General features: G+C 33.8%; 1 protein-coding gene across 1 annotated transcript in view; it reads right to left on the bottom strand.

Moving 5' to 3' along the window:
* Positions 1-27,027, bottom strand: part of DNAH12 (dynein axonemal heavy chain 12) — a 209,958-nt gene that overhangs the window by 174,482 nt on the left and 8,449 nt on the right. Inside the window, exons 5-13 of the mRNA XM_039858619.1 lie at positions 21,956-22,037; positions 21,731-21,757; positions 14,232-14,421; positions 13,562-13,634; positions 12,589-12,747; positions 12,175-12,370; positions 10,574-10,762; positions 10,013-10,169; positions 9,259-9,350 (exon numbers count right to left, since the gene is read on the bottom strand). Of these exons, the coding sequence (XP_039714553.1) occupies positions 9,259-9,350; positions 10,013-10,169; positions 10,574-10,762; positions 12,175-12,370; positions 12,589-12,747; positions 13,562-13,634; positions 14,232-14,421; positions 21,731-21,757; positions 21,956-22,037 (1,165 nt within the window). The remainder of the gene's footprint in view (positions 1-9,258; positions 9,351-10,012; positions 10,170-10,573; positions 10,763-12,174; positions 12,371-12,588; positions 12,748-13,561; positions 13,635-14,231; positions 14,422-21,730; positions 21,758-21,955; positions 22,038-27,027) is intronic.

The following is a 27,027-nucleotide window of genomic DNA, read 5'->3' as shown; positions in this document are numbered from 1 at the left end:
TGTGGACCTGCCCCCCAGTGAACTTGCTGAAAATAATTTTTTAAACAATCATTTAATGTGACAACATAGATGGACCTAGAGGGTATTATGCTAAGCAAAATAAGTCTGAGAGAGAAAGACCAGTACCATATGATCTCACTTAAATGTGGAATCTAAAGAACAAAATAAGTGAACAAACAAAACAGAAGCAGACTTGTAGATACAAAGAAAAAACATAGTTGTCAAATGGGAGAGGTGCTGGGGGTTTAGGGGGCTGGGTGAAAAAGTGAAAGGATTAAGAAGTACAAATTGTAGTTATAAAATAATCACAGGGATGTAAAGTATAGCATACGAAATATAGTCAATAATACTGTAACAACTATGTATGGTATCGGGTGGGTACTAGACTTATTGAGGGATCACTTCCTAAGTTATAAAAATGTCTAACCACTATACTTTACACCTGAAACTAACATAAATAATACTTAATGTCAACTGTACTTTAAAACTTAAAAAAAAAATAAAATTGCAGGTTAGAATTTTTTTTTTTAAGTATATTATCTGCCTTGGCCTAACCTAATAGGGTGAGCCTTAAAAGAAGCTGAGCGCTTCCCAAACTCAGAGAAAAATCAAAGTATGAGAGAGATTCAACAGGAATAGAATACTTTGTTGTTGGCTTTGAAATGGAACAGGTAATGTGCCAAGGGATATGGAGAGCCTTCAGAAGCTGAAGGCAGCCTAAGGCTGACAGCTTAGGAAGGAAATGGGTACCTCAGTCCTAAAACTTCAAGGAACCTGAACAAGCTTGGAAGAAGACTTTTCTCAACAGCCTACAGAAAGGAATTGAGTCTAGCTGACACCTTGATTTTCACTTTGCAAAAACTCTAAGCAAGAACCCAGTCACACTGCCCCAACTTCTGACCTATGGAGTGGAGAATAAATAAGTGTGTTTTAAACTGCTAAAAAACAAAACAAAACAAATCAAAAAGCATTTAAAACCTCTAGAAATGGTCCTAAACCTAGATTGCTCCCTCCCTCCCCACTCCCAGCTCAGCAAGGTAGAAACTCTACTCCAGACCACTGTACACAAGAACACAGAGCTCTCTTCCCCCAATCCCAGCTTCCAGTTGGAGGGCTTAATTACCTGTTGCTAAAGCTAGGTTCTTGGTGAGTGCAATTTGGAGGTAGAGACTCTAATGGAACAATGGCTCTACCTCTTGGTACCACTGAGAATATTGGGGCCCCAATCATACTTGCCCTGGCTGGTTAGGTGGTGGTTCCACACCAGGAGAGGCACAAGATGATCTGGGTTATTGCTCTCCACCATACTGAATATTCAGCTCTTACAGTGGGGTTGTCACTGAGAGAAGTACGTTACTGTTCCTACACCCAGCTCCAGAGCCCTGACTCAGATTTTGCCTCAGGGTGAAGAGGAAATAGGTAATAAAATATATAGCTCCTAATCTTTTCCCAAAGGAATTGAATTCATTTGAAATACAGCATAGAGAAGTTCAAGTCTAAGAGTGCCCTCAAAACAGTGTAGGTTGTGGTAAGAGAAATTGTAAGGAGATTCAGGAATTTGGTAAAGATAAGCTAAAGTACAGACCAACTACTTTGAGGAAGAGAGCCTGGGTGGAGACTGATGGTGGGAACTCTACTGGAGTCAGGATAAATATCACACTGACCTTAGGAACTTTTCCTTCAAGAGAGCTTGAATTTGAATAAATTAATCAGTAGAGCACTTTCTACCTCCACAGCATTGTTGAAAACAATAGAACAATCAGCAAACAATCACTGATGCCTAACAGCAACTGTGGTAGCCAGGGAAAGAGAGAAGAAAACTCTGTTGAAACCACTGCCATGCCCAGAATGACTGTGGGCATATCTAAAGCTGTGGATCCCTGAGGAACAACATCAGAGCCTTAACACTACAGAGGTAGAGAGGAGAGGAAGAGCCTTCACTAAAATAATCCACCCAGTCACTAAACAAATAAACAAGCAAATAACAATAATGAGCCCCAAAGGGGGACCGGTGCTTATACTTGCTACTATATATTACCTAAAATATCAAGATTCCAAGAGAAAATTAGGAGATATGCAAAGATACAAGGAAATAGAACCCATACACTGTGGGGGAAAAGCAGGCAACAGAAACTGGCTGTGAGAGCAAGCAAAAAGAGTTAAATTTAACAGGGGGGGGGGGCGGGGAACCCTTCAAAGTAGCCATCATAAATATGTTCAAAGAATTAAAGGAACTCACTTAAAGATATAAAGAAAGGTATGATGACAATGTCTCATCAAATAGAAAATATCAGTAAAGATTTAGAAATTATTTAAAAAGGACTAACTGGAAATTCTGAAGCTAAAAAGTATAAGAACTGAAATAGAAAATTCAGTAGAAGGGCTCAACAATTGATTTGAATTAGCAAGAGAATTAGCAAACTTGAAGGTAGATTTATATATGCAATCCAAACAACAGATAGAAAAAAAGATAATGAATAAAAAATTGGAACCTCTGATAAACAGGGACATGATTAAGTGGATCAACATACATGTAATGGAAGTTATCAGAATAAGAGAGAGAAAGAAGCAGAAAAAAATATTCAAAGACATATGGCTGAAGGAAACTTCCCAAGTTAATAAAAAAAACAGCAACCTACACATCCAGGAAGCTCCAAAAACTTTAACTAGAATAAATACAAAGAGATTCAAAAATATACACATCATGTTGAAAATGCAGAAAGCCAAAGACAAGGAGAAAATGTTGAAATAGCAAGAGTGAAAAACTGTCAACCAAGAATTCCATATCCAGAAAAACTATCTTTCAAAAATGACAATAAAATAGGTATTTCCAGATATATAAAAGCAGGGAATTTGTGCTAGCAAAATTATCTTACAATAAATACTAATGGGACTTCTTCAGGCTGAAAGTAACCCAAATGGTGATTCAAATCTACAAGGAAAGAACAAAAAAGAGCACCTGTAAAGAAAATTATAAAAGGCAGTATAAATGCATGTTTTTCTCATTCTTTCTATTAACTAAATTTTAAAAAGTATTGTATAATATGTGTATTATTTATTGTTGGGTCTATAACATATAGAAATGTAATATATTCTAAACATTTGTGAATAACAGTACAAAGAAAGACTAATGGAAGCAAAGCTATATTGGATAAAGCCAATGACTATAGATAATAAAGTAATAATTATAATAATGCATTCTTGGATTTTTAACATTAACATATGTAATATTTATAACAATAACACCACAAAGGGAGGAAAAACATATAAGGCTATATAGTATTAATGTTTCTATATCTCACTGGAATTAAACTAGCATAAATCTAAAGCTGTTTAAATCAGATGTCTTTGATAAGCCTAAAATGAACACTAAAAAAACTTTTTTTAATTTAAAAAATCATTAAAAATGTTTAATGCTTCATTAGAAAATATTAGCTTAATGCAAAAGAACTCATAAAGAACAAACAGAAGAACAAAAAAGACATAAGAGATATAGAAAACAAAAAGGGAAATGGCAGACACAAATTCAATTATCTTAACATTAAATGTGAAACAGATTAAACCAATCAAAACACAGATTATTAGACAACAATTTTAAAACAACAAGCAAACCAAGATTCACCTATATGCTGCTTACAGAAGACACAGTTTAGATTCAAAGATACAAACAGACTGAATAAAAGGATGAAAAAAGAGATAAGCAAACACAGAAAGCTTCCGTGGCTATACTATTATCAAAGAAAATAGACTTCCAAAAAATAGACCTTAAAATGTTACTAGATATATAGGGGAACATTTTATAGTGATAAAATGGGTCATGCATCTGAAAGATATAACATTTATATATATATATGCACCTACCAATACAGTACTAAAATACATAAAACAATAAATGACAGAAATAAAGACAAAAAATAGACAATTCAAAAGCAGTTGGAGACTTCAATTACTCACTTTCAATAATGCATAGAAAAAACTAGGCAGATGAACAGGAAATAAAAGACTTGAACAATATACATTCTTCTCAAGTGCACATGAAACATTCTCTAAAATAGACAGACCATATGCTAAAGCATAAAATGAACCCATATGAGTTTAAAAGGTTAGAAATAACACAAAGTATGTTCTCCAACCACAATGAAATAAAATTAGAAATCAATCACAGAAAAAATTTGAGAAACTCACAAATCTGTGGAAATTAAACAGCACAGTCCTAAATAACAAACGGATCAAAAAGAAAGCAAAAGAGAAAACAGGAAATATTTGGAGATGAATGAAAATAAAGAGACAACATATGAAAATTTATGTGATGCAGCTACAATAGTGCTTAGAGGAAAATGTATAGCTACAAATGCCTATATTAATAAGGAAGATCTCAAATAAATAACCTAACTTTCCACCCTAAGAAAAAAGAACAAATTAAAAATGAAGCAGAATAAAGAAAATAAAAAGATCACAGTGGAAATTAAAGAAATAGAATATTGAAAAATAGAGAAAATTAATTAAACTAAAAGCTGATTCTTTGAAAAAATCAATAATATTGACAAATTTTTAGCTTCATTGACAAAGAAAAAAGAAGAGATGATGCAAATTACTAGAATCAGAAATGAAAGAGGAATATTGCTAGCATCCTTACAGAAATAAAAAAGATTATAAAGGAATTCTTTGAACAATTGTATGCCAATAAATTAGGTAACTTAGATGTACAAATTTCTACAAAACACAATCTACTGAAAGTGACTCAGTAAGAAATAGATGACTTAAACAGATCTATAACAAATTTTTTAAAATTAAATTAATAATTAAAAACACTACCCACAAAGAAAATTCAACCCAGATATCCTCACTAATGAATTCTACTAAAGATTTACAGAATATCAATTATCTACACACTCTTCCCAAAAAATGAAGGAGGGAGCATATTCAAGTCAATTTCTAAGGCCAGTATTACTCCAAAATAAAAACTAGACAAAAACATCACAAGAACAGAAAATTACAGTTCTACATCTCTTATAAATGGACACAAAATTTCTCAACAAAATGCTAGCAAAACTTTGTGGCTTTCCAGTCAAGATGGCAAAGTAAGAAAACACTGTGCCTTGCACAACCACATCAGAATTACAACTAAATTATAGAACAACCATCATTAGGAGTCACCTGAAGGGTAGCTGATCAGAAGTCCTACAACTGGAGACACACAGAAGAGGCTACCTCGAGACTGGTAGGAGAGGCAGAGATGCGAAATAGGCTGGTCTCACACTCACATGTGGCAGTTGAAAATCGGGAGAAAAATCTTGGCTGTGGAGGTCCTCCCTGAGGAGCAAGGGGCCCCAGCCCCACACTAAGCTCCCCAGCCCAGGGTTCCAGTGCCGGCAAGAGAAGTCCCCGTAACTTCTGATTATGAAAAGCAGCGGAGAATGTGACTGAGTGAGATGGAGGGCTGAGGGAGTCGCAGATTTTCCTTTTAAAGGGACCATGCAAACTTAGTAACAAACTCACTCATTCTGAGCTTAGTAACAAACTCACTCATTCTGAGCTCTGGCACTGGGACAGCAGCTCAAAAGGCACCAGGGATATACGGGGAAAAACTGAGTTGCCTGGCTTCAGGAGAAGAGCTGGAAGGGAAGCCTTCTCCCAGACAGAAGTGCTGGCAGAGGGTGTTGTTCCTTTGTTGACTCTCCCCTGCCCAGCTTGCAGACCCAGGCAAATACCCTATCTGAGTCTCCATCAAAGTAGCTAACACTGGTCACCTTGTCCTGGTGATTCCAAGACCCCACCTCTCCCAACGTGTGGGGCTCACTCAAGCTGCTTCAAGTTGATTTTTCATACAAACGATCTATCTTGGCTCATACTGAGAACATTCCTAAAATCTCTCAAATGTTCACGAAACCTAAACAAGGAGCATCAGGCCTCAGCATGCCCCGTATCTCTTCCTGAGCAGCCCCAAGCCCAGCACTAATGGCAACTGGCCTCAGTTTGCGGCTTGGCCTCTCAAGGCACTTCTAAGCCCAGCGTGGGTGGCAGCCATCTGCAGATTGCTTGGTGGCTCATGCCAGGTGGCCCCAGGCAGGGCACAGGGTGCAGTTGAATTTGGCTTGCTGTAGGGCTCCTCCTAAGAGGCCACAGTCTGCATGCCCAGTGGCTGGCTTCAGTCTGAGCCTGAGCACCACCCAGGGTCACATTTGAGGATGACACACCCAAAAGGTAGACACTGAAGGCACCAGAGCCCTGCTAAAGCAAATCCTGCTCTGTTGGTCAGCCCCTGTACAACAGTTCCTCTGCTGGTCATGGGTCATTCTGTCCCACTGATGAGCAAATAGCAACCAAGGCTCACCTACAACAGGAGGGCACACAACCAATACAAGGGACATATCTGGAGCACCCGGCTCAGGTGACCAGGGAACACTGTGGCACTGGGAACACCTACTACATAAGGCTGCTCTCCTAAGACTGGGAGACATAGCAGCCCTACTTTAATACATAGAAATAAATGCAAGTAAGCAGACAAAATGGGAAGATGAAGAAACATGTCCCAAATGAAAGAAGAGAACAAAGCTCCAGAAAAATAACTAAACAAAATGGAGGCAAACAATCTACCAGATGTAGAATTCAAAACACTTGTTATAAGGATGCTCAATGAACTTAGGGGAAGAGTAGATGAACTCTGTGAGAACTTTAACAAAGAGATAGGAAACAAAAGTGGAGATAGAAAACACAAAAACAAACCAGTTAGAAATGAAGAATACAATAACTGAAATGAATACTTTAGAAGGAATTAACAGTAGATTGGTTGAAGCAGAAAATCAAATAAGCAATTTAGAAGATAGGTAGCAGAAAATACACAATCAGAACAGCAACCTTAAAAAAAATACAAAAAAATGAGGATAATTTTAGGGGCCTCTGGGACAACATCAAGCATACCAACATTCACATCATAGGGATACCAGAAGGAGAAGAGAGGGAGCAAGGAATTGAAAACTTATTTGAAGAAATAATGACTGAAAACTTCCCTAACCTAGTAGAGGAAATAGACATACGAGCCCAGAAAGCGCAGAGTCCCAAACAAGATGAATCTACACAGGTCCACACTAAGACACATCATAATTAAAATGCCAAAAGTTAAAGACAGAGAGAATCTTAAAAGCAGCAAGAGAAAAGCAGTTAGTTATACACAAGTGAGCTGCCATAAACTGTTAGCTGACTTCTCAACAGAAACTCTGCAAGCCAGAAGTGGTTGGCAGGAAATATTCAAAGTATATATAAGGAAGGACCCACAACAAAGATTATTCTACCCAGCAAGGCTATCATTTAGAAACAAAGGACAGAAAAAGAGCTTCCCAGACAAGAAAAAGCTAACGGAGTTCATCACCACCAAACCAGTTCTACAAGAAATGTTAAGGGAACTTCTTTAACACGGGGGTCTTCAACTCTGGGCCACAGATCAGTACCAGTCTGTGGCCTGTTAGGAACTGGGCACACAGCAGGAGGTAAGTAGTGGGTGAGCAAGCAAAGCTTCATCTGTATTTGCAGCTGCTCCCCAGCGCTAGCATCGCCATCTCAGATTAGACTCTCACAGGAGCACTGGTTTCTGGTATAAAAAAGTCTGGGGACCACTGCTTTAAGAAGAAAAAAAGATTTAAAAAAAATATATGAATAATAAAATGGCAATAACTACATATCTAGCAATAATTACTTTAAATGTAAATAGATTAAATGTTCCATTCAAAAGACATAAGGTGGCTAAATAGATTAAAAAAATAAGACCCTTATATATTCTGCCTACAAGAGACTCACTTCAACTAGTTTGGCAGTTCTTCAGTAGGCAAACATTGGGCAACTATATGATCCAGCAATCCAATCCTACATTTCTATCCATGAGAAAGGAAAACATGTCTGAAAGAAACTTGTACATGATTGTTCATAGTGGCATTTATTTATAATAATCAAAAGTGGAAACAATCCAAATGCCCATCAACTTTGGATAAATTGTGTTATGTCTATAAAAACAAATGAAGTACTGATACATGTTACAACATGGATGAACCTTGAAAGTATTATGCTAAATGAAAGAAGCCATGCACAAAATACCACATACTTTATGATTCTATTTAAATGAATGTCCAGAATAGAGAAATCTATAAATATAGAAATACTAGCAGGTGATTAGGGCTTGGGTGAGAATAGGAGTGATGGCCACTGGGTACGGAATTTTTTTTTTTTAGAAAGGTAAAATACTTTAAAATCAAGTTGTGATGATAATTGTAAAACTCTATAAATATACTTTAAATGGGTAAATTGTGTGGTGTGTGAATTACATTTCAATAAAGCTGAGGTTTTTTTAATGAAAGGGTTAATTAATACTCTTTAAAAGAAAAAATTGATAGACTGGAATTCATTAGAATTAAAAATGCCTCCTTGAAAGATATGGTTACAAAAATGAAAACTCAAAGCACATACTGGAAAAAAATATTTGCAAAACATATTTCAAATAAAGGACTTTTATCCAAAACATATAAAGACCTTTTAAAACTCAACAAGAAGAATTTTTGTAATAACATAACCCAATAAAATAAATCCATTATTATTAAATAAGAATACAGAAACCCAATTTGAAATATGCAAATTATGAGGACAGACACCTTATTTTTTAAAAAGATACACAATGGAAAATAGCACATTAAAATATGTTCAACATCATTAGTGATCAGGAAAAATGCAAATTAAAAACCTCCAAAACAAAGTACAAACTCTTGAGCAAAGATACCTGAAGATTTTCCCAACTTAATATTCTAAATCCCCCCATAAATATCTACTTGAAAACCTAGCTCATGTTTACTTCTTCAAAAAATTTTCACCAATTTCCCATAGCAAAAGCATCCATTTCCTCTTCTGTGCTTCCACAATACTCATCTATCTCTCTATTCCAGTACTTATCACAATATATTATAGTTATTATTAATAGAAATATATTATTTCTATGTCTGGCTTCTAGGCCAAATATAAACCCCTGAGAACAATGTTAATGTATTATTTATTTTTGCATCACTAAAATCTTGCTAGTTATCTAACTGTAATGAAGACATTTTTGTTGAATCAATAAATGAGTAAACGAATGACTAAAGAAATTATGAGGTGAACCTGTAAGTTTACTAAGATGATATTCTATTAACTTTAATTGAATGATTTTCTGGAATAAAAACACCATAATTTAAAAAAGAAATTCAAAAGGCATTAATGAAAAAGAGAATTACCACTTACCTCTGTGTATTCATCAAAAGTATGATCTTCTGTCTGAAAAGTCTCTATCAGTTCAACTGCAGTCCCATCAAGGAGCCAATTATATTTTTCAACTGAAAATGAATAATCTAATTTAAATTTCAAAAATAACCTTTTAAAAAATCAAGTGCTTTTTTTATATGGTCATGGAATAGAGTAGCCTATTCAATTAAATATTATTATTAGTAGAGTATTGACATACATTAATAGGAATATACAGAATAAATAAAATAGACTTAATAGGTAAACCAGGTTAGACACAGATATTTTAAAATAAAAATAATAAGATATATAATGATCTTTAAATAACTTAGAGGTACAAATAAGCCAGTAAATAAAAGGTTTTGGCTAAGAGAATGTCAAATAACAACTATCTATCCCGACACCATACACACTTGAGGAGACTGTAAAATTGAGCTGCAGGCTCTTCAAAACTATTCTCAGATATTATATTGCTTTCACCCTCGATTTAGCTTCCTCCTAATCCAACATCTTTTCATTCTACTTTTTGTCTTTATTACCCTGCTCCACTTAACATTCACTCTTTGGACCAGACAACAGAATTCAAGTTTCTTATGTTTGATCTTTGACTCTACCAAAAGCCATGTCTATTCTAACTTCTGGCTCTCTTCACTCTATCCCGACAGCCCCACACAACCAAATATCTGACCAAATTCTAGCAAAAATAAATGTCATTCTTTTATGATAAAAAAGGTATTATATATTTTATATATACCATATGTCTCATAATGTTTTCTTGCACCTTCTAAGTTACGATGTACTGCCACCTTTAGCGTATTAAGAGCCCACTGTAACACGTGTTCAGGAAGTTCTGTGTCAAGACTTACAGTTGTTGAAGTTCCTGACAGCCAAGAAGATACTGTTTGGACATTCTAACACAAATAAAAATGACAATTTATGAAATGAATATCTGTAATTGGTCTATATGTAGATCTTACACTATAGTCTTGAACAGTCTTTTCATATACTAGAAAGTTCTTGAGAGAACAAACATAACTTGGATCTTGTACTTAAGAAGCTCACAATTCAATAGGGAAGATGAGACATTCACAAAAATATTATTACTACAATTAAACTTCTAAGAGGAAAATGTCATCTTTAGCCAAGAGATTTTCTCAAAAAGAAAGCACTTTTTAACATAAAATAACCTGGAGGATGGAATTAAAACAAAGAATTATAACATTTTATATACATAGTTTATAGAGCTTCAAATCAATTTAAAATTCTAAAAAAAGAGCCAGATAAAGAAATCTGATAGGTAAGGAAGAAGTAATACCTGCAGGGCTTCAGCTATTCGCTCTACCAAACCCAAAACAACATCTTCCAAATCTTGAAAGGTAGGATAAAATTCCATTTTGTCATCATCAAATGTCAATTCCATCTTAAATATTGGCAGCCCTCGTTGATCTTCTTGGTCAAAGAGTTTCACAAATCCTTCTACAGTTCTCTTTAAGAGATCCTTTAGCTACATGATATCATAAATTACTATTACTTTAGAAATTACGAATTCAACCTTTGAATAAAATCAGTGAACTTTTTGTCTATAATTAAATCATTCTATCAATGCATTTAGTCCTGAAAATTATCTCCATTTGGCAAAATATGTTCTTAAAAATGTAGTCTAAAACAATAAATAGAACAATATGCAAACTTTCTATTTTGTATAGAATATCAACTGTCTTAAAACAGCAACTCAGAAGCTCTCACATACTTTAGTAATTTTGTCCCTAGTACAGGAAACATTCCAGAAGACTAAAGAACATGATGAAGACTGAGAGGAGGGGAACCCTGACACCTGAGGGTAAGAGTGTCATGGGGTGACATGCACATGGGGTGAGAGACAGTGACATGCTAGAGCTAGCTTCTACTGTCACAAGAGCCAATTGTTAAATATTCAAAAATTTGGTAAGCTAGTTATTCAACACTTGAATGCTTGAAAAATCACCATCGTGGGAATATTTATACCATGGAAATTGGCAAACATACAAGTAAGTGGTGGTGGTTGTTTTCTGAAGCTCCATATTTCCAGCACGCCATTAGGTGAGAGTGAAGCTCTCACTGGAACTTAGAAATGTGCACAATAAGTTACCAAAGTATGAATGATGCATTGTTATAATAAGCCAACTATTAGAAATTTAATCAAGCAGACATAGATCTAAACAATCTTCAAAATATTCCTCAAAATATTACTACTTGTCAAAATAATCATAGCTCTCTTAGGGGAATAAAGGTAGAAAGAAAATCATGAATACTAGTTACACTGTTACATACTACATATTTTATGTGTGTATATAAGATATATATAAATTATCTTTTTAATGATATGTTGCAAAATTCATGGAAACTTTGGAGATCTTTACCACGGGGCAAGTTTTTATTCAAAACTATTTTTCTAGAATTATATTTCTGTAATAGCAAAATTTTGAGGAGCCCATTAATATAATTACATAAAATTAATATTCTCTTTTTCTTTGTCATTTAAAGATGACCAATAACATCTGAAACTAAGATTTTACTGAGAACAAAAAGAGAATCAATCAATCTGGCATTTCATAAGTTAAGAAATAAGGGCTATGTCTACTAGCATAGCCCTTTTGTTAATATATTCCAATAAAGCTATAGATAATTAGCTTATAGCCTTTAAGCCTGATCCTAGTAATCACTCACAATATTGACACATATTTTTAGACTTTCCTCTCATTTTATATTGCTTCAGAAATAAAGCATTTTATGCTAAATTTATTTAAATAAAAGTATAGTAAAATGTTTTTCATAATTTATTTCAACATAATTACTTAGCACTATGTCTAAATAGAATTTTATTTAAAATATTAATTTTAATAACATTATCATTTAAAATATATAAAACATATTTACCTGATTTGACATAAGTGTGGAAACACAGTTATAAAATGCATCTAACTTTTCAGGTTTAATACTTTCTAGTGCTTCCTTCTTTGTAAAAAGATTTATAACCTTTGGATACCATGTATTCATTATCTTCTCTTCTGCCTTTTTAATTTGTATTGATAGATCATTTTTCAGTGATTCACAATCAATTGGGCCTTTAGCTCTATTTAAAAAAAATTAAAATTATTTTAAAGTAAATGATAAATATTGGTCTTGGTACACAATTGTTGAAACAAATAAGAGAAACTTTAAAATATTTTTTAATCTAAAGAAAAGTTCTAAAGATTTATCAGTTTTTTTAAATTGTATAGTCAAAAATACAAAGACTCAAAAAGGAGACATTCAAATTTTAAATGTTAAAGAATATACATGGGATTTTACCTAATTCCTGTTAAATCCAGCAAAACTGTATTAGCAAATGTCGTATGACCAAGGTCCAGTAACATTTTCATAATTGGATGAACAATGTGCAAATTAGTTAATATTTGATTTCTTGTCTGCAGATAGCTAGAATGCCAAGGATTAGAATAATCCAGGCCTCTGGAAAAGCAATATACCATATTAAACAGGATTCAAACAATATATTCTAAATTTTAGGAAATAATATTTATGACATGAAAGTAGTATTAAAGTAAGAAGACAGGATTGAGAAGAGGGAAATATGGTCAGCAATAGGGGACTTCGTAGATATGAATGTAATAAAAATACATCGAGATCTTGAAAGTGCATTATCTTCAGAAAGAACAGAGGTCATTTTTAAAATTTTTAAAATTAAACGTATTGGTGTTACATTGGTTAACATATGAAGAAGTTTCAGGTGTACAACTTTATAATACATCTATATATTCCATTGTGTACTTATCACTCTAAATCTAATTTTCTGTCACCAAATATCTTACCCCTTTAACCCTCTTATTTCTCCCTCCACCCCCTTCCCTTCTGGTAACCACCATACTGAGAACAGAGATCATTTGTGAGTAAGAAGGCTGATGGCCAGGCATGAGTGTCCTGCTAACTTCCACTGTGCTCTGCCTCAATTACCTTGGGTAGAGATAAACAAACACAGTTGTGATGATTGGGAAGCAAAGATGGAGAAATCTATCTGGCATACACCAAAGCTCACTTAAGGCCAAGATGAGCTATACATCCATATAGGTTCCACTAACTGCGTAAGTAACAACTAGACAAGTACAGTGTAGAGGATACCTTTGGGGGTGGGGGGAAATAGTGCCATATTTTTTAGGTGTGTTCAAAATACCTTTGCATTTAACAGTTGTAGGCTTAAAAAATAAGTTTCTTTTCTATCTCTTATCAAAAACTAGGTGTAGTACAGTTTCTAAAATAATTTACTCACACAGGGGATTCAGGTAAAGGGCCTCCTTCATCTTCAAGCCATTTAACTGGAGGTTTCACGAGAACACTCTTTACTAAAATACATATGTACATTAATACTTATTAAAAATCCTTATAAGACCTAATCAAGTCAAAGTTTCTAACTCTGCATGAAAATGAATATAAGAAAAAATTCCTTTATTTGAAACAAAATCAAGCTCTCGGTACTATTTTGGCCTTACTTTGGAGGTGAATTCAGATATAGTAAAGCTTCAGTAAGTTCTCAGTTTTTTTGTTTTCTAGCTACTCAAAGGTCACTAGCATGGCCACTTAAGAAAATGTATTTCAATAAAACTTGCAATAATAAATCTCTAATAAATCTCCCCAAATTCATTAATATTATCTTACAATCCAGTAAATAGTATAGCAACAACTATAAAGACAAAGTGAAAAATCAAAAGGCTATTTAGCTAATAAGAATATAAAAAATTACCAAAAAATACCCTTAAATTACAAACATTTTAACTAGATTATAGGCTCAAAATAAACATTTTAAATAAAAATTATATCTAAGAAAAACATATAGCTAAATATATAACATTTGTTATTCATTATTCATATTTCTACTTTTGATTAGGAGGGCCAGGGAAGCAAAGTTAAAAGAAGCTTGACACGTGTTATGCAATACTTACCCAAATATCTCTTCATGCTTTTTTCAAAGTCACTTGACACTTCATTTATGAGACTTTCAACAAGTTCTTCTCTTTTTTTCCCCTCCTTTAAAGACTCAGGTATCAGCATTAACATATGATCTAGCCACTCCTGCTGAATAGGTACTATAGGACTACTCTCTACACATCGTTTCATGTAAATATAGTTGAACTGAGAATGTAATAAGAAAAAATTAAATGTTCTAAATGGTATAGCATTTCAATGTAACTCTTGGGCTCTGTCCCACAAAATAACATATTTTATAACAAAAACATTTAGTCCAAAAGAACAATCTACAAAGATACCATTTTATATTCTTCTTTTATTTATGAGTTCTCACTCAGTTAATGTTCTTAGTGTACTTTTCATTTTCTCGAGGAAAAACAAAGGACTTTGGTCTAACTTCCTTCATTCAACAAATATTCATTAATTCAACAAATATTCAGACATTGTTCCAAATGCTGAGGATATAGTAGTAAACAAAACAGACCAAGCCCCACTCTCTGGGAGATTATATTCTGGTATAATGAGTAGTCTAACAAAAATAGAGATGAACAAATGAAAAGACAACACTTGATCTTGGTAAAGATCATGAAAATTTCAGTTTGTGCCAAAATTAATTTAATGCAATACTAATAAAAAATATCTATGTTTTTATAGAACTAGACAAGTTGAGCATAAAGCTCATGTGGAAAAATAAACATGTGAGAACAGCTAAGAAATCCCTGAGAAAGAAAATCTACAAGGGTGGACTAGCCCTATGAGACATTAAAATATACTATAAAGCTTCTCTAATTAGAACAGTGTGGTACAGGTGCATGAATAGACCGACCAGTAGAAAAAACATAAAGTCCAGAAATAGATCCAGGACATAGGAAAATTTATAGGTATATGATATATGTGGCATCTCAAATCACTGAAGCAAAGATGAATGTTTTAGTGAATAGTTCTGGGACAATTCATTAGCCACTTGAAAAAAGATAAAATTAATCAATACCTTCCACAAGAATAAATTCCAAATAGTTCAGGAATTTAAATCAGACAATGAAACTATACAGACTAGAAAAAAATGGATACATTCTTCTATAACTTGAGTGTATGGAAAAGCTTTCTATGATTCAAATCCCATGTACAAAAGGAAAAAATGATTGACAGATACTGACTACATAAAAACGTTTGCATGGCCAAAAAAAGTCATAATATAAAGGCCAAAAGACAACAGACGACCTGGGAGAAAATATTTGCAATATGTATTTCAAATAAAGTGTAAAAAGTGCTTAAAATTTTAGGGGATAGGTGAAACTTGAGGACATCATGCTAAATGAAATAAGCCAGTGACAAAAAAATGGTCTATAATTCTACTTATATGAGGTATTTAGAGTAATCAAATTCATAGAAACAGAAAATAGAATAGCAGTTGCCAGGGACTGAGGGAAGAGGGAAAAGAGGAGTTGTCATTTAATGAGTTTAAAGATTCAGTTTTGCAAGATGAAAAAGTTCTGGAGATTGGTTGCACAACAATGTGCAAATACTTAACACTACTAAACTGTACACTTAAAAATGTTTAAGATGATAAGTTTTATGTTATATGCATTTTCATTTTTTTAATTTAAGGGAAAATAAGACCAAAACCCAATAGAAAAATAGGCAGAATATATGAACCAGCATTCACAATAAAAATATTATTTAAATAACCCTTAAATATATAAAAAGATTTTAAATCTCACTCATAATTAGAGAAAGCACCTAACTTTGTCACCTAATAAAAAATAAAATAAAATAAAATTATGCCCCTCACGTTCTGTGGTGAGACTGTGGGGAAACAACCACTCTAATAAACTGCGAGTAGGAAGGCAAATTGGCACAACCCATTTAGAGAGAAATTTTGCAATATCTAACAAATCTACGCATTGACCTAGATGTCTTACTTTCAGAAATTGAAAATATACCTCTAACAACACAAAAACACACATGTACAAGGTTACTCATTGCAGAAAATATTGGAAGCATTTGAGAACTGCTGAATAAATTATATATCCACACTTTGGATATATAATCCAAAAAAAGTAAAAAAAGAATGAGGAAATGAAATCAACACATTGTACATCCTAAATTTATGCAATGTTATATGTCAATTATATCTCAATAAACCTGGGAGAAAAAAGAATGAAGAAGATCTCATGAACGGATATGAAGTGACTTCTAGGAAAAACAAAATACAAAAAAAATATTTATAGTACGATGCATTTTGTGTAAGATAAAAAGAAATAAAATATATCTGTTCCTTTATGGAAAATTAAACACAGGAAAAATAAATCAGAAATTAATGATTGGTTATATAAAGGGCATGGTTTGGAATGGGTAGAAAGTATGGGGGAGTGCGAACAGTATAGAAAGGATGGGAGTATACATTTTGTTATGGTTTGCACTTTTAAACCATGCTATTGTTTCACATACTCAAAATATAAAGAAAATCAGTAAGAATGGGGTGGGAGAAACTCAAAATTAAAAACAAACAGAAAGAAATGAACCTAACTGGATTAAAAATTATTAACATAGCCACACTGAAAGAGGTGTAGAACTAACCAAAATAACTTCTGAACACAGTATTTTGACTATATAACTTTAAACTAAGTACAAAAAGTTATAGAAAAATATTGAACTATAGTGGATACACTTGTTTTTCAGTGTTGTGAGTTAGCAATTTTATAACCGTTTATGTATATTTTAAGATTTAATAAAGTAAGTAAATAATTGTTCAGAAAAGCCAGATTTCTCAATGTGAGAGAAGGGAGCTACAAATATAGAAAGAGGGAAGACTAGAATTAACCTTATGATGATGAACTTGAATAGGAGGCATCAGTAAAAACAAATGGTTTTTAAGATAGGTTATAGAAAGATAGATGGATAGACAGACAGACAGATAATTCCCTACCTCCTTCTGCTGAGCCAAGAAGCAATTATGTCTAGTGTCAAGAAACACACCTAACACACATATCATGGTTTCTAAATACCATTCTCTACTAAAGAGAGTCAGGAATCCTTGGAAAAATGACTGATTCCAGGGTTGGAATAGGAAAAGTACAGAATGAGCCTAAAACATCTCTTGTGATGGTCCCCAATCCCTCACTATATCAATAGGCTGACCTCTGTCTAGTAATGAACTTGAACTCCTCCCCATTCTTTCACTTTCCTCTATTCTTAGGTGATCTTACCTAGTCCCATGACTATAAATATTATCTATATATGTTGATGGGTTCTAAATCTATATCTGTAAAACTGAGCTCTTTCTGAACTCTCCAGCATAACCAACGACTCCCTAGCTCCTAATCTGTTCAGTCCTCAGTTTTAGTCATCTCAATAAACAGCATCAATTACCCTGTGAAATCAGGCAAAAACCTTAAGAGTCATCCTTGGTTCTTCTTTTTTCATCCTCTGTATCTAATCTATCAGCAAGTCCTATCATTTCTGCATCTAAAATATATCCCGAATCTATCAATTTCTTACAGCTCTATTTCTATCGCTCTATTCTAAACTACAGGCATCTCTCACCTAAATCGTTGTCTTCTACAACTGGTTCTTCCTGCTTTTTACTCTTGCACTGGCCATATTCCATTCCCTAAAGTGTCAAAGTGTTTTTTCCCATGTCATTGTCAAGTGTTTTTTATCATTAAAATGTAAATCAAGTTCTAGTAGTCCCATGAGTAAAATCCTCCAATGACTTCCCATTGCACTTTGAATAAAACCTGAACTCCTTCCCATAGCCAACACACTCTCATTACCTGGCCCTGACTCCTTCTTCAAGTTCACTATATACCCTCCCATGAGCTGGCCTTCTTCCAGTGCCTGGAACATACCAAATAGTTTTCTCCTTCAGGTACTTTAAACTTAGCTGTTCTTCTGTTGGAAAATTGTCAATTCCAGGTCTTCCCATGGTTGGCTCCTTTCTACCACTCAGGTCTCCAAAATGTAACCACCTCTGGGATGCCTTCTCTTACCACCTGCTTTATAAGACCCAACTCTCTCACCAGTCACTATCATATTACCCTGTATTTCCTTCATAGTACTTACTGCAGTTTTTTGTTTACTTGATAACTATATGTTTTTCCCATTAGAGCACAAGCCCCATAAGGGCAAAAATTATGTCCATTTTGTTCATTGACCTTCAGCATCTAGCATAGGACCAACTGCACAGTAAACATTAAGTACCTTATGAGTAAATGAATTTCAGACAAGGAAGATATTTTCTCAATCCCCCAAATCTATAGCAGTTCTATAAAGCAAGTCATGGTCAAGCTATGAAATAATTATATAAAAAAACTAGGCATAAATAAAATTATTATATGACTATTTAGTGACAGGAAGTTTAAAATCTATAATTTTAATTATGTGTCATTAACATGCCTTTTTGTGGTTTAATCTTTTCACTTCCTAAAAGTATATCTGTTGTATGTCAATTATATCTCAATTAAATATATACCTATATACATACATTTGACCCTTAGAATTGAAGTATATATTCTTCCTTTATCAAAAAGATTTCCATCTTTTCTGGGTGAAATCATGTTTTTTAAAAGTCTTTGTTGAAAACTTCCTATTTTATGCTCTCACTATAGTCTCTTCACACTTCTATCACAACACCTGTTACATTTTACTGACATAAATGTTTATATTTATTCACCAAGCATGTATTAAATATCCACTACTGGTACTCAATACCATAGTTGTTAAAGATACAAAGATGATTGAATAAAAAGCAATTTCTAGCCTCAAGACTAGGAAATAGACCGTTTTAATACATAAAAAGATCAACAAAATACCTAATACAACGTGCTACGTAAAATAATAAAAATGAACAAGGTATAATGGGAGCAAAAAAATGCCATCTGTCCAAACCCACAGGAATAGGGAAAGGCTTCCTGGGGATGATGACTGAGCTGAATAAGAGACAGCCAGGTAAAACGAAGCGTGGGTGGTGAGGGGATATACAAGGCAAAAGCAACAAGGTGAGAAATGCCGTATTTCCTCAAAGATTAATAAGCAAGTCCATGTTAGTAAAATATAAAGTATGATACAGAAAGTGGTGAGAAGAGATGCTGGAAGATAGGGAGAGGTCATATAATAGAGCTTAATGCGTGCCACATTAAGCTTCAATTTTATAGGTTATGGAAAGACACTGCTATTGTAGACAAGGCAAGATATGAAGGCCTAATCTAAGGCTAGGTCAAGAAGAAGACTGATTGGAAAAGTATTCAAAGCACTTGGGGACTAATTGTATGGCAGGTGGGTAATTCGAAGGGGGAAAGAGAAGTTAAGAAAAACTCAAATGTTTTAAGCACAAGTGACTGAATAGATAGTAATAACAACTAGAATAGAGAATAAGGATGAAGAGGAGTCTTTTGGAGGAAGCTGATGAGTTCATTTTTTTAACTTGTTAAATTTAAGGTATTTGTGCATAAAAATCTCTGGGAGTAATCAATATATAGAAAGTAGTTGAAATCAGAAAAGGAGAGAATCATCCAGGGAGATTCAAGGAAAGGGAACAGTGGGCCTCAGTCAGGCAGAAAAGAGAAATCCATAAAGATAACAGAGAAATAATAGTTAGAGAATCAGAAGAATAAATATAAGAAAATAAAAAGGAAACAAATAATTAGCAGTGTCAAGAGTCAGCTAGAATTGTCATTATTTTCAATTTCGGCTATTGTAATGGGTATGTAGTGATAATTAATCATGATTTTAATTTGCATTGCTCCAATGGCTAATGATACTGAACATCTTTCACGTGTTTATTTGCCATCCATATACCCTCTATAAAATATCTATTCTTGTCTCTTATGCATTTTCTAATTAGATTGTTTGTTTTCATAACATTGAGTTTTGAAGAGTTCTTTATACATCCTAGATACAAATCCTTTGTTGGATATGTGATTTGTCAATATCTTCTCCCAGTGTGTAGCTTCTCTTTTCAACCTCTTAACAGGGTCTTGCAGTGAACAATAGTTTTTAATTTTGGTGAAATATAATTTATTAGGGTTTTTTTTTTTCTTTCGTGGATTGTGCTTTTTATGTCAGGTCTAAGAACTCTTTGCCCAGTCCTTGGTTTTCTTCTAAAATTTTTATAGTTGTACATTTCTCCTCTGTTTCCTTCTAAAAGTTTTTAAAATAGTTTTATAATTTACATTTAAATCTATGATCAATTTTTAGTAATTTTTGTACAACATGAAAGGTTTAGCCTGAGGTTTGGGATTTTTTGTTGTTTTATTTTTTATGGATGTCCAATTGCTCTACCCAATTTGTTGAAAAGACTATTCTTCCTCCACTGAATTGATTTTCGCACCTTGGTCAAAAATCAGTTGATTGTACTGTGTGGGTCTAATGGGTCATCTATTCTGTTCCACTGATCCATGTGCCCAATTATTTAAAAGTAAAAAGGGTTTTAAAAAGTCAATTGGAGGTCTAGTAAGAGTAGTATTTTAAAAAAATATCCTTTGGATTTGGCTATTAGGGGTCACTGGTGACAACCATGAAGTGGTTCCTAGAAGCCAGACTGGCAAGAGCAGTGGGTTGAGGAGTGAATATCCATTTATATGCCCAACTATCTATTTTAGATTGTAAAACATTAGAAAGAAAGAAGTGTGGAGGAAGAGTGAATATGCTAAACTCATAAACACAAATATGTCTTGCAATTCACCCAGCCTCACATTAGATATTTATGAACATTTTGGGGATGTTTTGTATCAGTTCTTACACCTAGTAAAGAGGAAAATCCATAAAGTCTTAAGTTTGCAGAAAAGTTGGGAGGAAGAGGGAGGAGGAGGAAGAGTATTTTTAAACAACAAAAAACTTGGAATAGTTAAAATGAAGTTCTTTCAAAGATCCTCAATCCATGTGGAGGTATCCTCAGTCCTCGATCCCCAAAGGGAACTTTAAGGGACTTGGAAATCCTGTGTCTCTATCTGGGAATATCTATAAATTCCTCTTTTGTGTAACAGCTCCATGAGTTTCCATATCCTTTGCTGTTAAAGAAAATTTTTATGTTGTAATCTTTCCACCAATCACATCCTAGGCCCATGTTTGTTACCCATGAAGTGTCTTTTTTTTTCTTTTTTTTTTTTAATCTCTGGCATTTAGCATGTGACTAGCTCACAATAGATTCATTCCTAACAAGTAATCATCATTATATCAATATTAAGACAATAAAAAGAGAGATGCATTTCCTTGATAAATGCAACTTTGACTTTTTCTTTCAGTTGTTTGGAATAGGAACTAAAATATTTACAACTAATCTTCAATTTAACTCTTAAAACTCATATTGTCATCCATGACATGCTTGTTCCTTTAGGCAGAGAAAATAAAAATCTCAGTTTCTAAATTTATCTCTTTTCTAGAATGGCACTTAACACATGGTCTTAAAAGAAGCTACTTTGTAATAATCTCTTTGAATATTTTCAAAACAATAAATATAAAAAATTGAACTCACTCCTTTCTTTTTAATTTCACTGGTCATCTGTCAAAAACAAACAAGACATAATTAAATCAAGGAGAAAAAAATTTAAATAATTTAAGTTTTAAAAATTAAAATATAAATACTTTAAAATATATGTATTATTCTTTAAAAATATTAATTATATTGAGATAGACTTAAAATAATTAAGAATTAAAACAGTATAAAGATAAACTTTTTAAAGGGAAAACATAAACTTACAGTTGGAGGATAATCTGGCTCTGGTGATAAAGATGTTTTTTTATCTAGTGTTCTGTCTAAATTTCTTTTGGCTCCATCGAGTCTGAAATATATAGTTAAAAATATTCACCTGTCACCAAATATTTATTGATAACTATATATATATATAGTTATCTACTAGGTTTTATTAAAATGTAGCAGCAATATATCTCAAGGAATTTATAACCCAAAAGGGTGAGAAGATTTTTTTTAAAGTGCCATACGAAAGGTATAGAACCCTGATGGTTCAGAGGAGGAATAAGTTCACTTCCACCTGTAGATATCTATAAAGGCTACATGAACAAGTTAGCATATGCAATGAGCTTTAAATAAAGAAGAGTATTTCAAGTGGAGATGTGATTTTCCCAGGTAGATGGATCTAAAAAAAAAACAAAGACCCTGAGAAACAGAAAGGCAAAGGAATGCTCAAAGGAAAAGGTGGGAGTAGGGAATTATCCAATATGCCCAGAGATTACAGGACCAGATGGAAGTAAGTTTGGAGAAGTGGATTGGAGTATGTAGCTAAAGGCCTCAAATGGCAAGTTTTTTATTAAATGGACAATGGAAAGTCACTGAGAGTTTTCGAACATGAGAACATTTTTAGGAAGACAAATCTACCAATTTGTAAAGGCTAAATACACTGGAAGAGATGGCCAAAGCAGAGAGAATACAAGTAAAAGAAAAGAGACCTGAGAAAGAAGATTGGAGGATGCCATGCATGACAGAAATAAGAAAGAATAATTGAAGGAAGCAAAGGAGATATGGTCAGAAAGGCAAGAGGAAACCCCAAAGCACAGACTGGTAAGTTCCATGAAGACAAGGACCATATATTCTTTGTTCACTGCTCTATCTACACTACTTAGTGTCCATCAAGGTCAATAAATATCTGTGGAATGAATGACCAAAATAGTGAATTTGGAAAAAAAACTCCCATGTCTAGCTCTGTACCTTATTTGATGGATGAATACTCTCAGAAATATCAGGTTGTACCCTAGGACAGGTGTAGGGGAGATAGCATTCATTTCTTTCTGAGGTAGCCCATTATTGTCAGCTAGCTCATATTCTTAAAAACAAATTTTTATGTTGAATTGTAGCCTTGTAACTTCTATCCTCTGGAGTTATATACAAAGAATCATGTTTTTCTTCTATGTTATCCTTCCAAAACTTAATGATACCTATCCAGTTCCTTCACTATTCTTGTCGATGAAAGTTACTATTTACGGTGAGTTTACTTATTATGTTTTGAGTATGAGCTTAAGGTCTTTATATACATGGATCTCATTTAACTTCACAAAGATCCCAAGAGGTAAACATTATTTTTTAACTCCATCTTACAGATAGGAAGATGAAGATAAGTAAAATTCCCTGAGTTGAAAAATTCACATGGCTAATAAGCTGCAGAGATGGGATATGAACTTAGGCCTGTCTGATGCCAGAGTCTACACTCTCACCCATTAAGTCAATCAGCTTCCTTCAAATGAGGTAGTTTCAAAATTCCTTACTTTCCTCTGTAGCTACTATGGTTTATCAACATCTCTCTTAAAGTGTGATCCCGGAAATTCCAGATGTTGTTTGACTACTACAGAGTGAAAATTTTCTCTCCCACGTTCTAGACATTCTACATTTATTAAAGCAATCTAAGACTGAATTAATAAGCTTCTTTTGAGTAGCTTCATGTTCCTGTTGAATTTTTCTGAACCTGATCAAACTAAAATTCCAAAGGATTTTTCACATGAAGCAGAAAATAGGCCTGGAATATCCTCCTTCCTCTTTTATTTAACCATCAAGGCCTAGGCCAGACTTCCCTTCATCCATTATTAACTCCCTAAACAGCCTAGCTCTCAGTGATTGATACTGTCAAGGAATTTGCCTTATACTTGGTATGCTAGTTGGCACTAGCTGGCTTGCACTGTAATTATTCCAACATAAATATGTCTAATTTCTCTGAGCTCTTTATATATAATTGTCACCCCTTAATATAGCAACAACTTTCTGGAGTATGTGTTCTCCTATTGCTATAAATGTAAAGAACTAGGAAGAATATGAATGAGCCTTTTTATTCCGTTTTTGGTTTGCGTGTTAACAATGAAAAAAACAAATAAACAAACCAAAACAAAATTTCAAAGGACCGTGTGACAGAACATATGCAGTAAAGGAAAGAACAATTAGTCTGAATCAAGAGGGATATAGTGGCTCAGAAAGAAGTGGCTCATTCCTGGGGCTCTGGAAAGCTACAAAATTATTTTGGCTCAGCCAAGTGTTTTCAGGAACTGGTCCCAGCAATGAGCCCAGTTCTGCGCACCATTCGATCTCGTACATCCTACCTCTACCCTGCAACTCCATCCACAGACTTCACCTCACCTTTGAAACAGGGACGACTATATTCCTATTGCTTAATAAATAGAGGTAAGCAAGGAATGGAGAATCACAAAATCTATAGTCATCCAGAAAAATGTGTTTCTGTTATAAAAACTTTTAATTCCAAATGCATTTTTTTCCAAATAAAACACATGGCAATTCCAATCTCAGCATTAACACAGCACTCTGCTTCAGGTTATTTTGAAGCAGTATTTTTTATTAAGCACCCAAATGAGAGGAACACTATTTACAAATCTGTACGAAGCTCGATAAAGTTCCTCCTTAAAAAATCCATTCATTCGCTCATTCATTCACCAACAATAACAAAGTCTTTCACAATCTGCCCCTACCTTTCTATCTTTACCTGATACAACTCTTCCCTATGGCCCTGATACTCCAATGACATTGGTCTTTATCAATTCCTAGAACACATTAAACGCATTCATATTTCAGGGCTTGCATGCTTGCTACTCTCCTTGCTAGAGTGCTGTTTCCATGTTTATTTAAATGACAAGTTTCTGATTGTTTAGATCTCTACTTAAGTATCATCTTCACAGGTCTTTCCTGTATTGTACCTGGGAACATCTTCCCTGTCACTCGCTATCCCACTATCTTATTTCTTCATAGTACCAACCACCTTCTAAAAGGTTAACATGTTTTTTTTTTTTAAATGTATTTACTGTCTGTCTCCTCCCATTAGAACATAAGCTTCTTAAAGACAGTCCTTTCTGTTGTATTTTCTATGGTCTCCCCAGTAACAAGCACAGTGTCTGTGTAATAGTAAGTACTTAATGTCTGCTAAATAAACTGATGTAAGAGGAATACATAGAAAGGGTTAAAGATGAGTGAGTAAAGGGTTAAAGAAGGGTTAAAGAGAGTAAATAGGAGAAGGCTTTCCAGAGGAGGTGATCCATAGAACAATTCTATAAGAACAAATATAAGGATTCAAGGAAACAAATATTGTTCAGTGAAGAAAAATGCAGGGAGCAATTGTGAAATTTATTTTTTACTAAACTGAAAAATATATTAATGGAACTACAAGTAGTTCAACATGACAATGTGAGAAAATAAAAGATTTTAGAATAAGATATGTCACTCCTAAGGAACTCTCATCTCTATTCTCTCAGTCTACTGAAACATTGAATAGAGAGTCTTAGAAATGAAGTGGGTAAAGGATTTCTAATAATACATATACTGACATAAGTTAATATATCTTATAAATTTGGATTTAAATATGATTAGATGATTGATTAACTAATAAAAGTGTAAATCTAGAGGGGCAACAAAATGGCATAGATGATAGAGGCTCTGTTCATCCCTCTGGCGACCAAATCAAAGTTATGACAGAAACCAGGAGCAGCGGCAAGGAGAAATTGCCTGGGATCTTGATGAACAAGCCGTACAACTAGGGAGAAATCCAAGAAAGCACCCTGCAATGGCAGAAGGTAGGACGGGGCAAGGACGCAGGGCGTCCAGGTCTTGAGCGGCTGAGATGGAGGCAGTGGCAGAAGCCTCTTAAAGGGGCCGCGTCTGCGAGCAGATTTCACGATAACGGACCTGCTCATTCTGAGCCCCAGTGCCGATTCGGATGAGCACAGGGGGCACCAGAGACTTACAGGGAGACATTGTCGAAGTGAGAGCCCAGGCAAGACTCCCTCAGTACAGAAGTGGCAATTAATTTATATAAATTAAATTAATTAATATAATTTATATAAATTATATAATTTATATATTAAATTAATATAAATTATATTAATTATATAATTTATATAAGTTATATAAATTTATAGTTATAATTATATATAAATTTATATAACTTATATAAATTATATAAATTATTAAATTATATAATATATATATATATATATATATATATATATATATATATATATATATAATTTGAAGAAATAATGACAGAAAACTTCCCGAACCTGGTGAAGAAAATGGACATAAAACCCCAGGAAGCTCAGAGAATTCCAAAAATCAAGGATCCAAAGAAGCCCACAACAAGACATATCATAATTAAAATGCCAAAGGTTAAATACAAAGAAAGAATATTAAAAGCGGCAAGAGAAAAACAGATAGTTACCTACAAGGGAACACACATAAGACTGGCAGCTGATTTCTCAAAAGAAACTATGCAGGACAGAAGGGCTTGGCAAAAAACATTCGACAGGATGAAGACCCAGGATCTACAACCAAGAATAATTTATCCAGCAAAGCTATCATTTAGAGTTGAAGGACAGATCAAGAGCTTCCCAGACAAAAATAAGCTGAAGGAATTTATCACCACCAAGCCTGTATTATAGGAAATGTTGGAGGGACTTCTTTAAGAAGGAAAAACATGTAACAAAAACAGGAATAAAGAATGGTAACAACTACATTCCTATCAATAAGTACTTCAGATGGAAAAGAATTAAGTGTTCCAACTAAAAGAGCAGATGAATGGAAAGGAAAACAAGACCCCTACATGTTGCCTATAAGGGACTCACTTCAGATTAAAAGACACAGACTAAAAGGAAGGGTATGGAAAAATATATTGCTTTGATGGACCTAGAAGGTATTTAAGTCAGACAGACAAAGATAAACACTATATGATTTCACTTATATGCAAAATCTAAGGAATGAAAAGAATAAACTAATCAAAAACAGACTCACAAATATAGTGAACAATATGGTGATGGACAGAGGGGAGG

The sequence above is a fragment of the Pteropus medius genome, unplaced genomic scaffold, assembly GCF_902729225.1.
Source record: "Pteropus medius unplaced genomic scaffold, Ma_sr-lr_union100, whole genome shotgun sequence".
Classification (NCBI taxonomy): Eukaryota; Metazoa; Chordata; class Mammalia; order Chiroptera; family Pteropodidae; genus Pteropus; species Pteropus medius.
The sequence above is the reverse complement of the archived record's forward strand: the minus strand, read 5'-3'. Positions and strand labels throughout refer to the sequence as shown.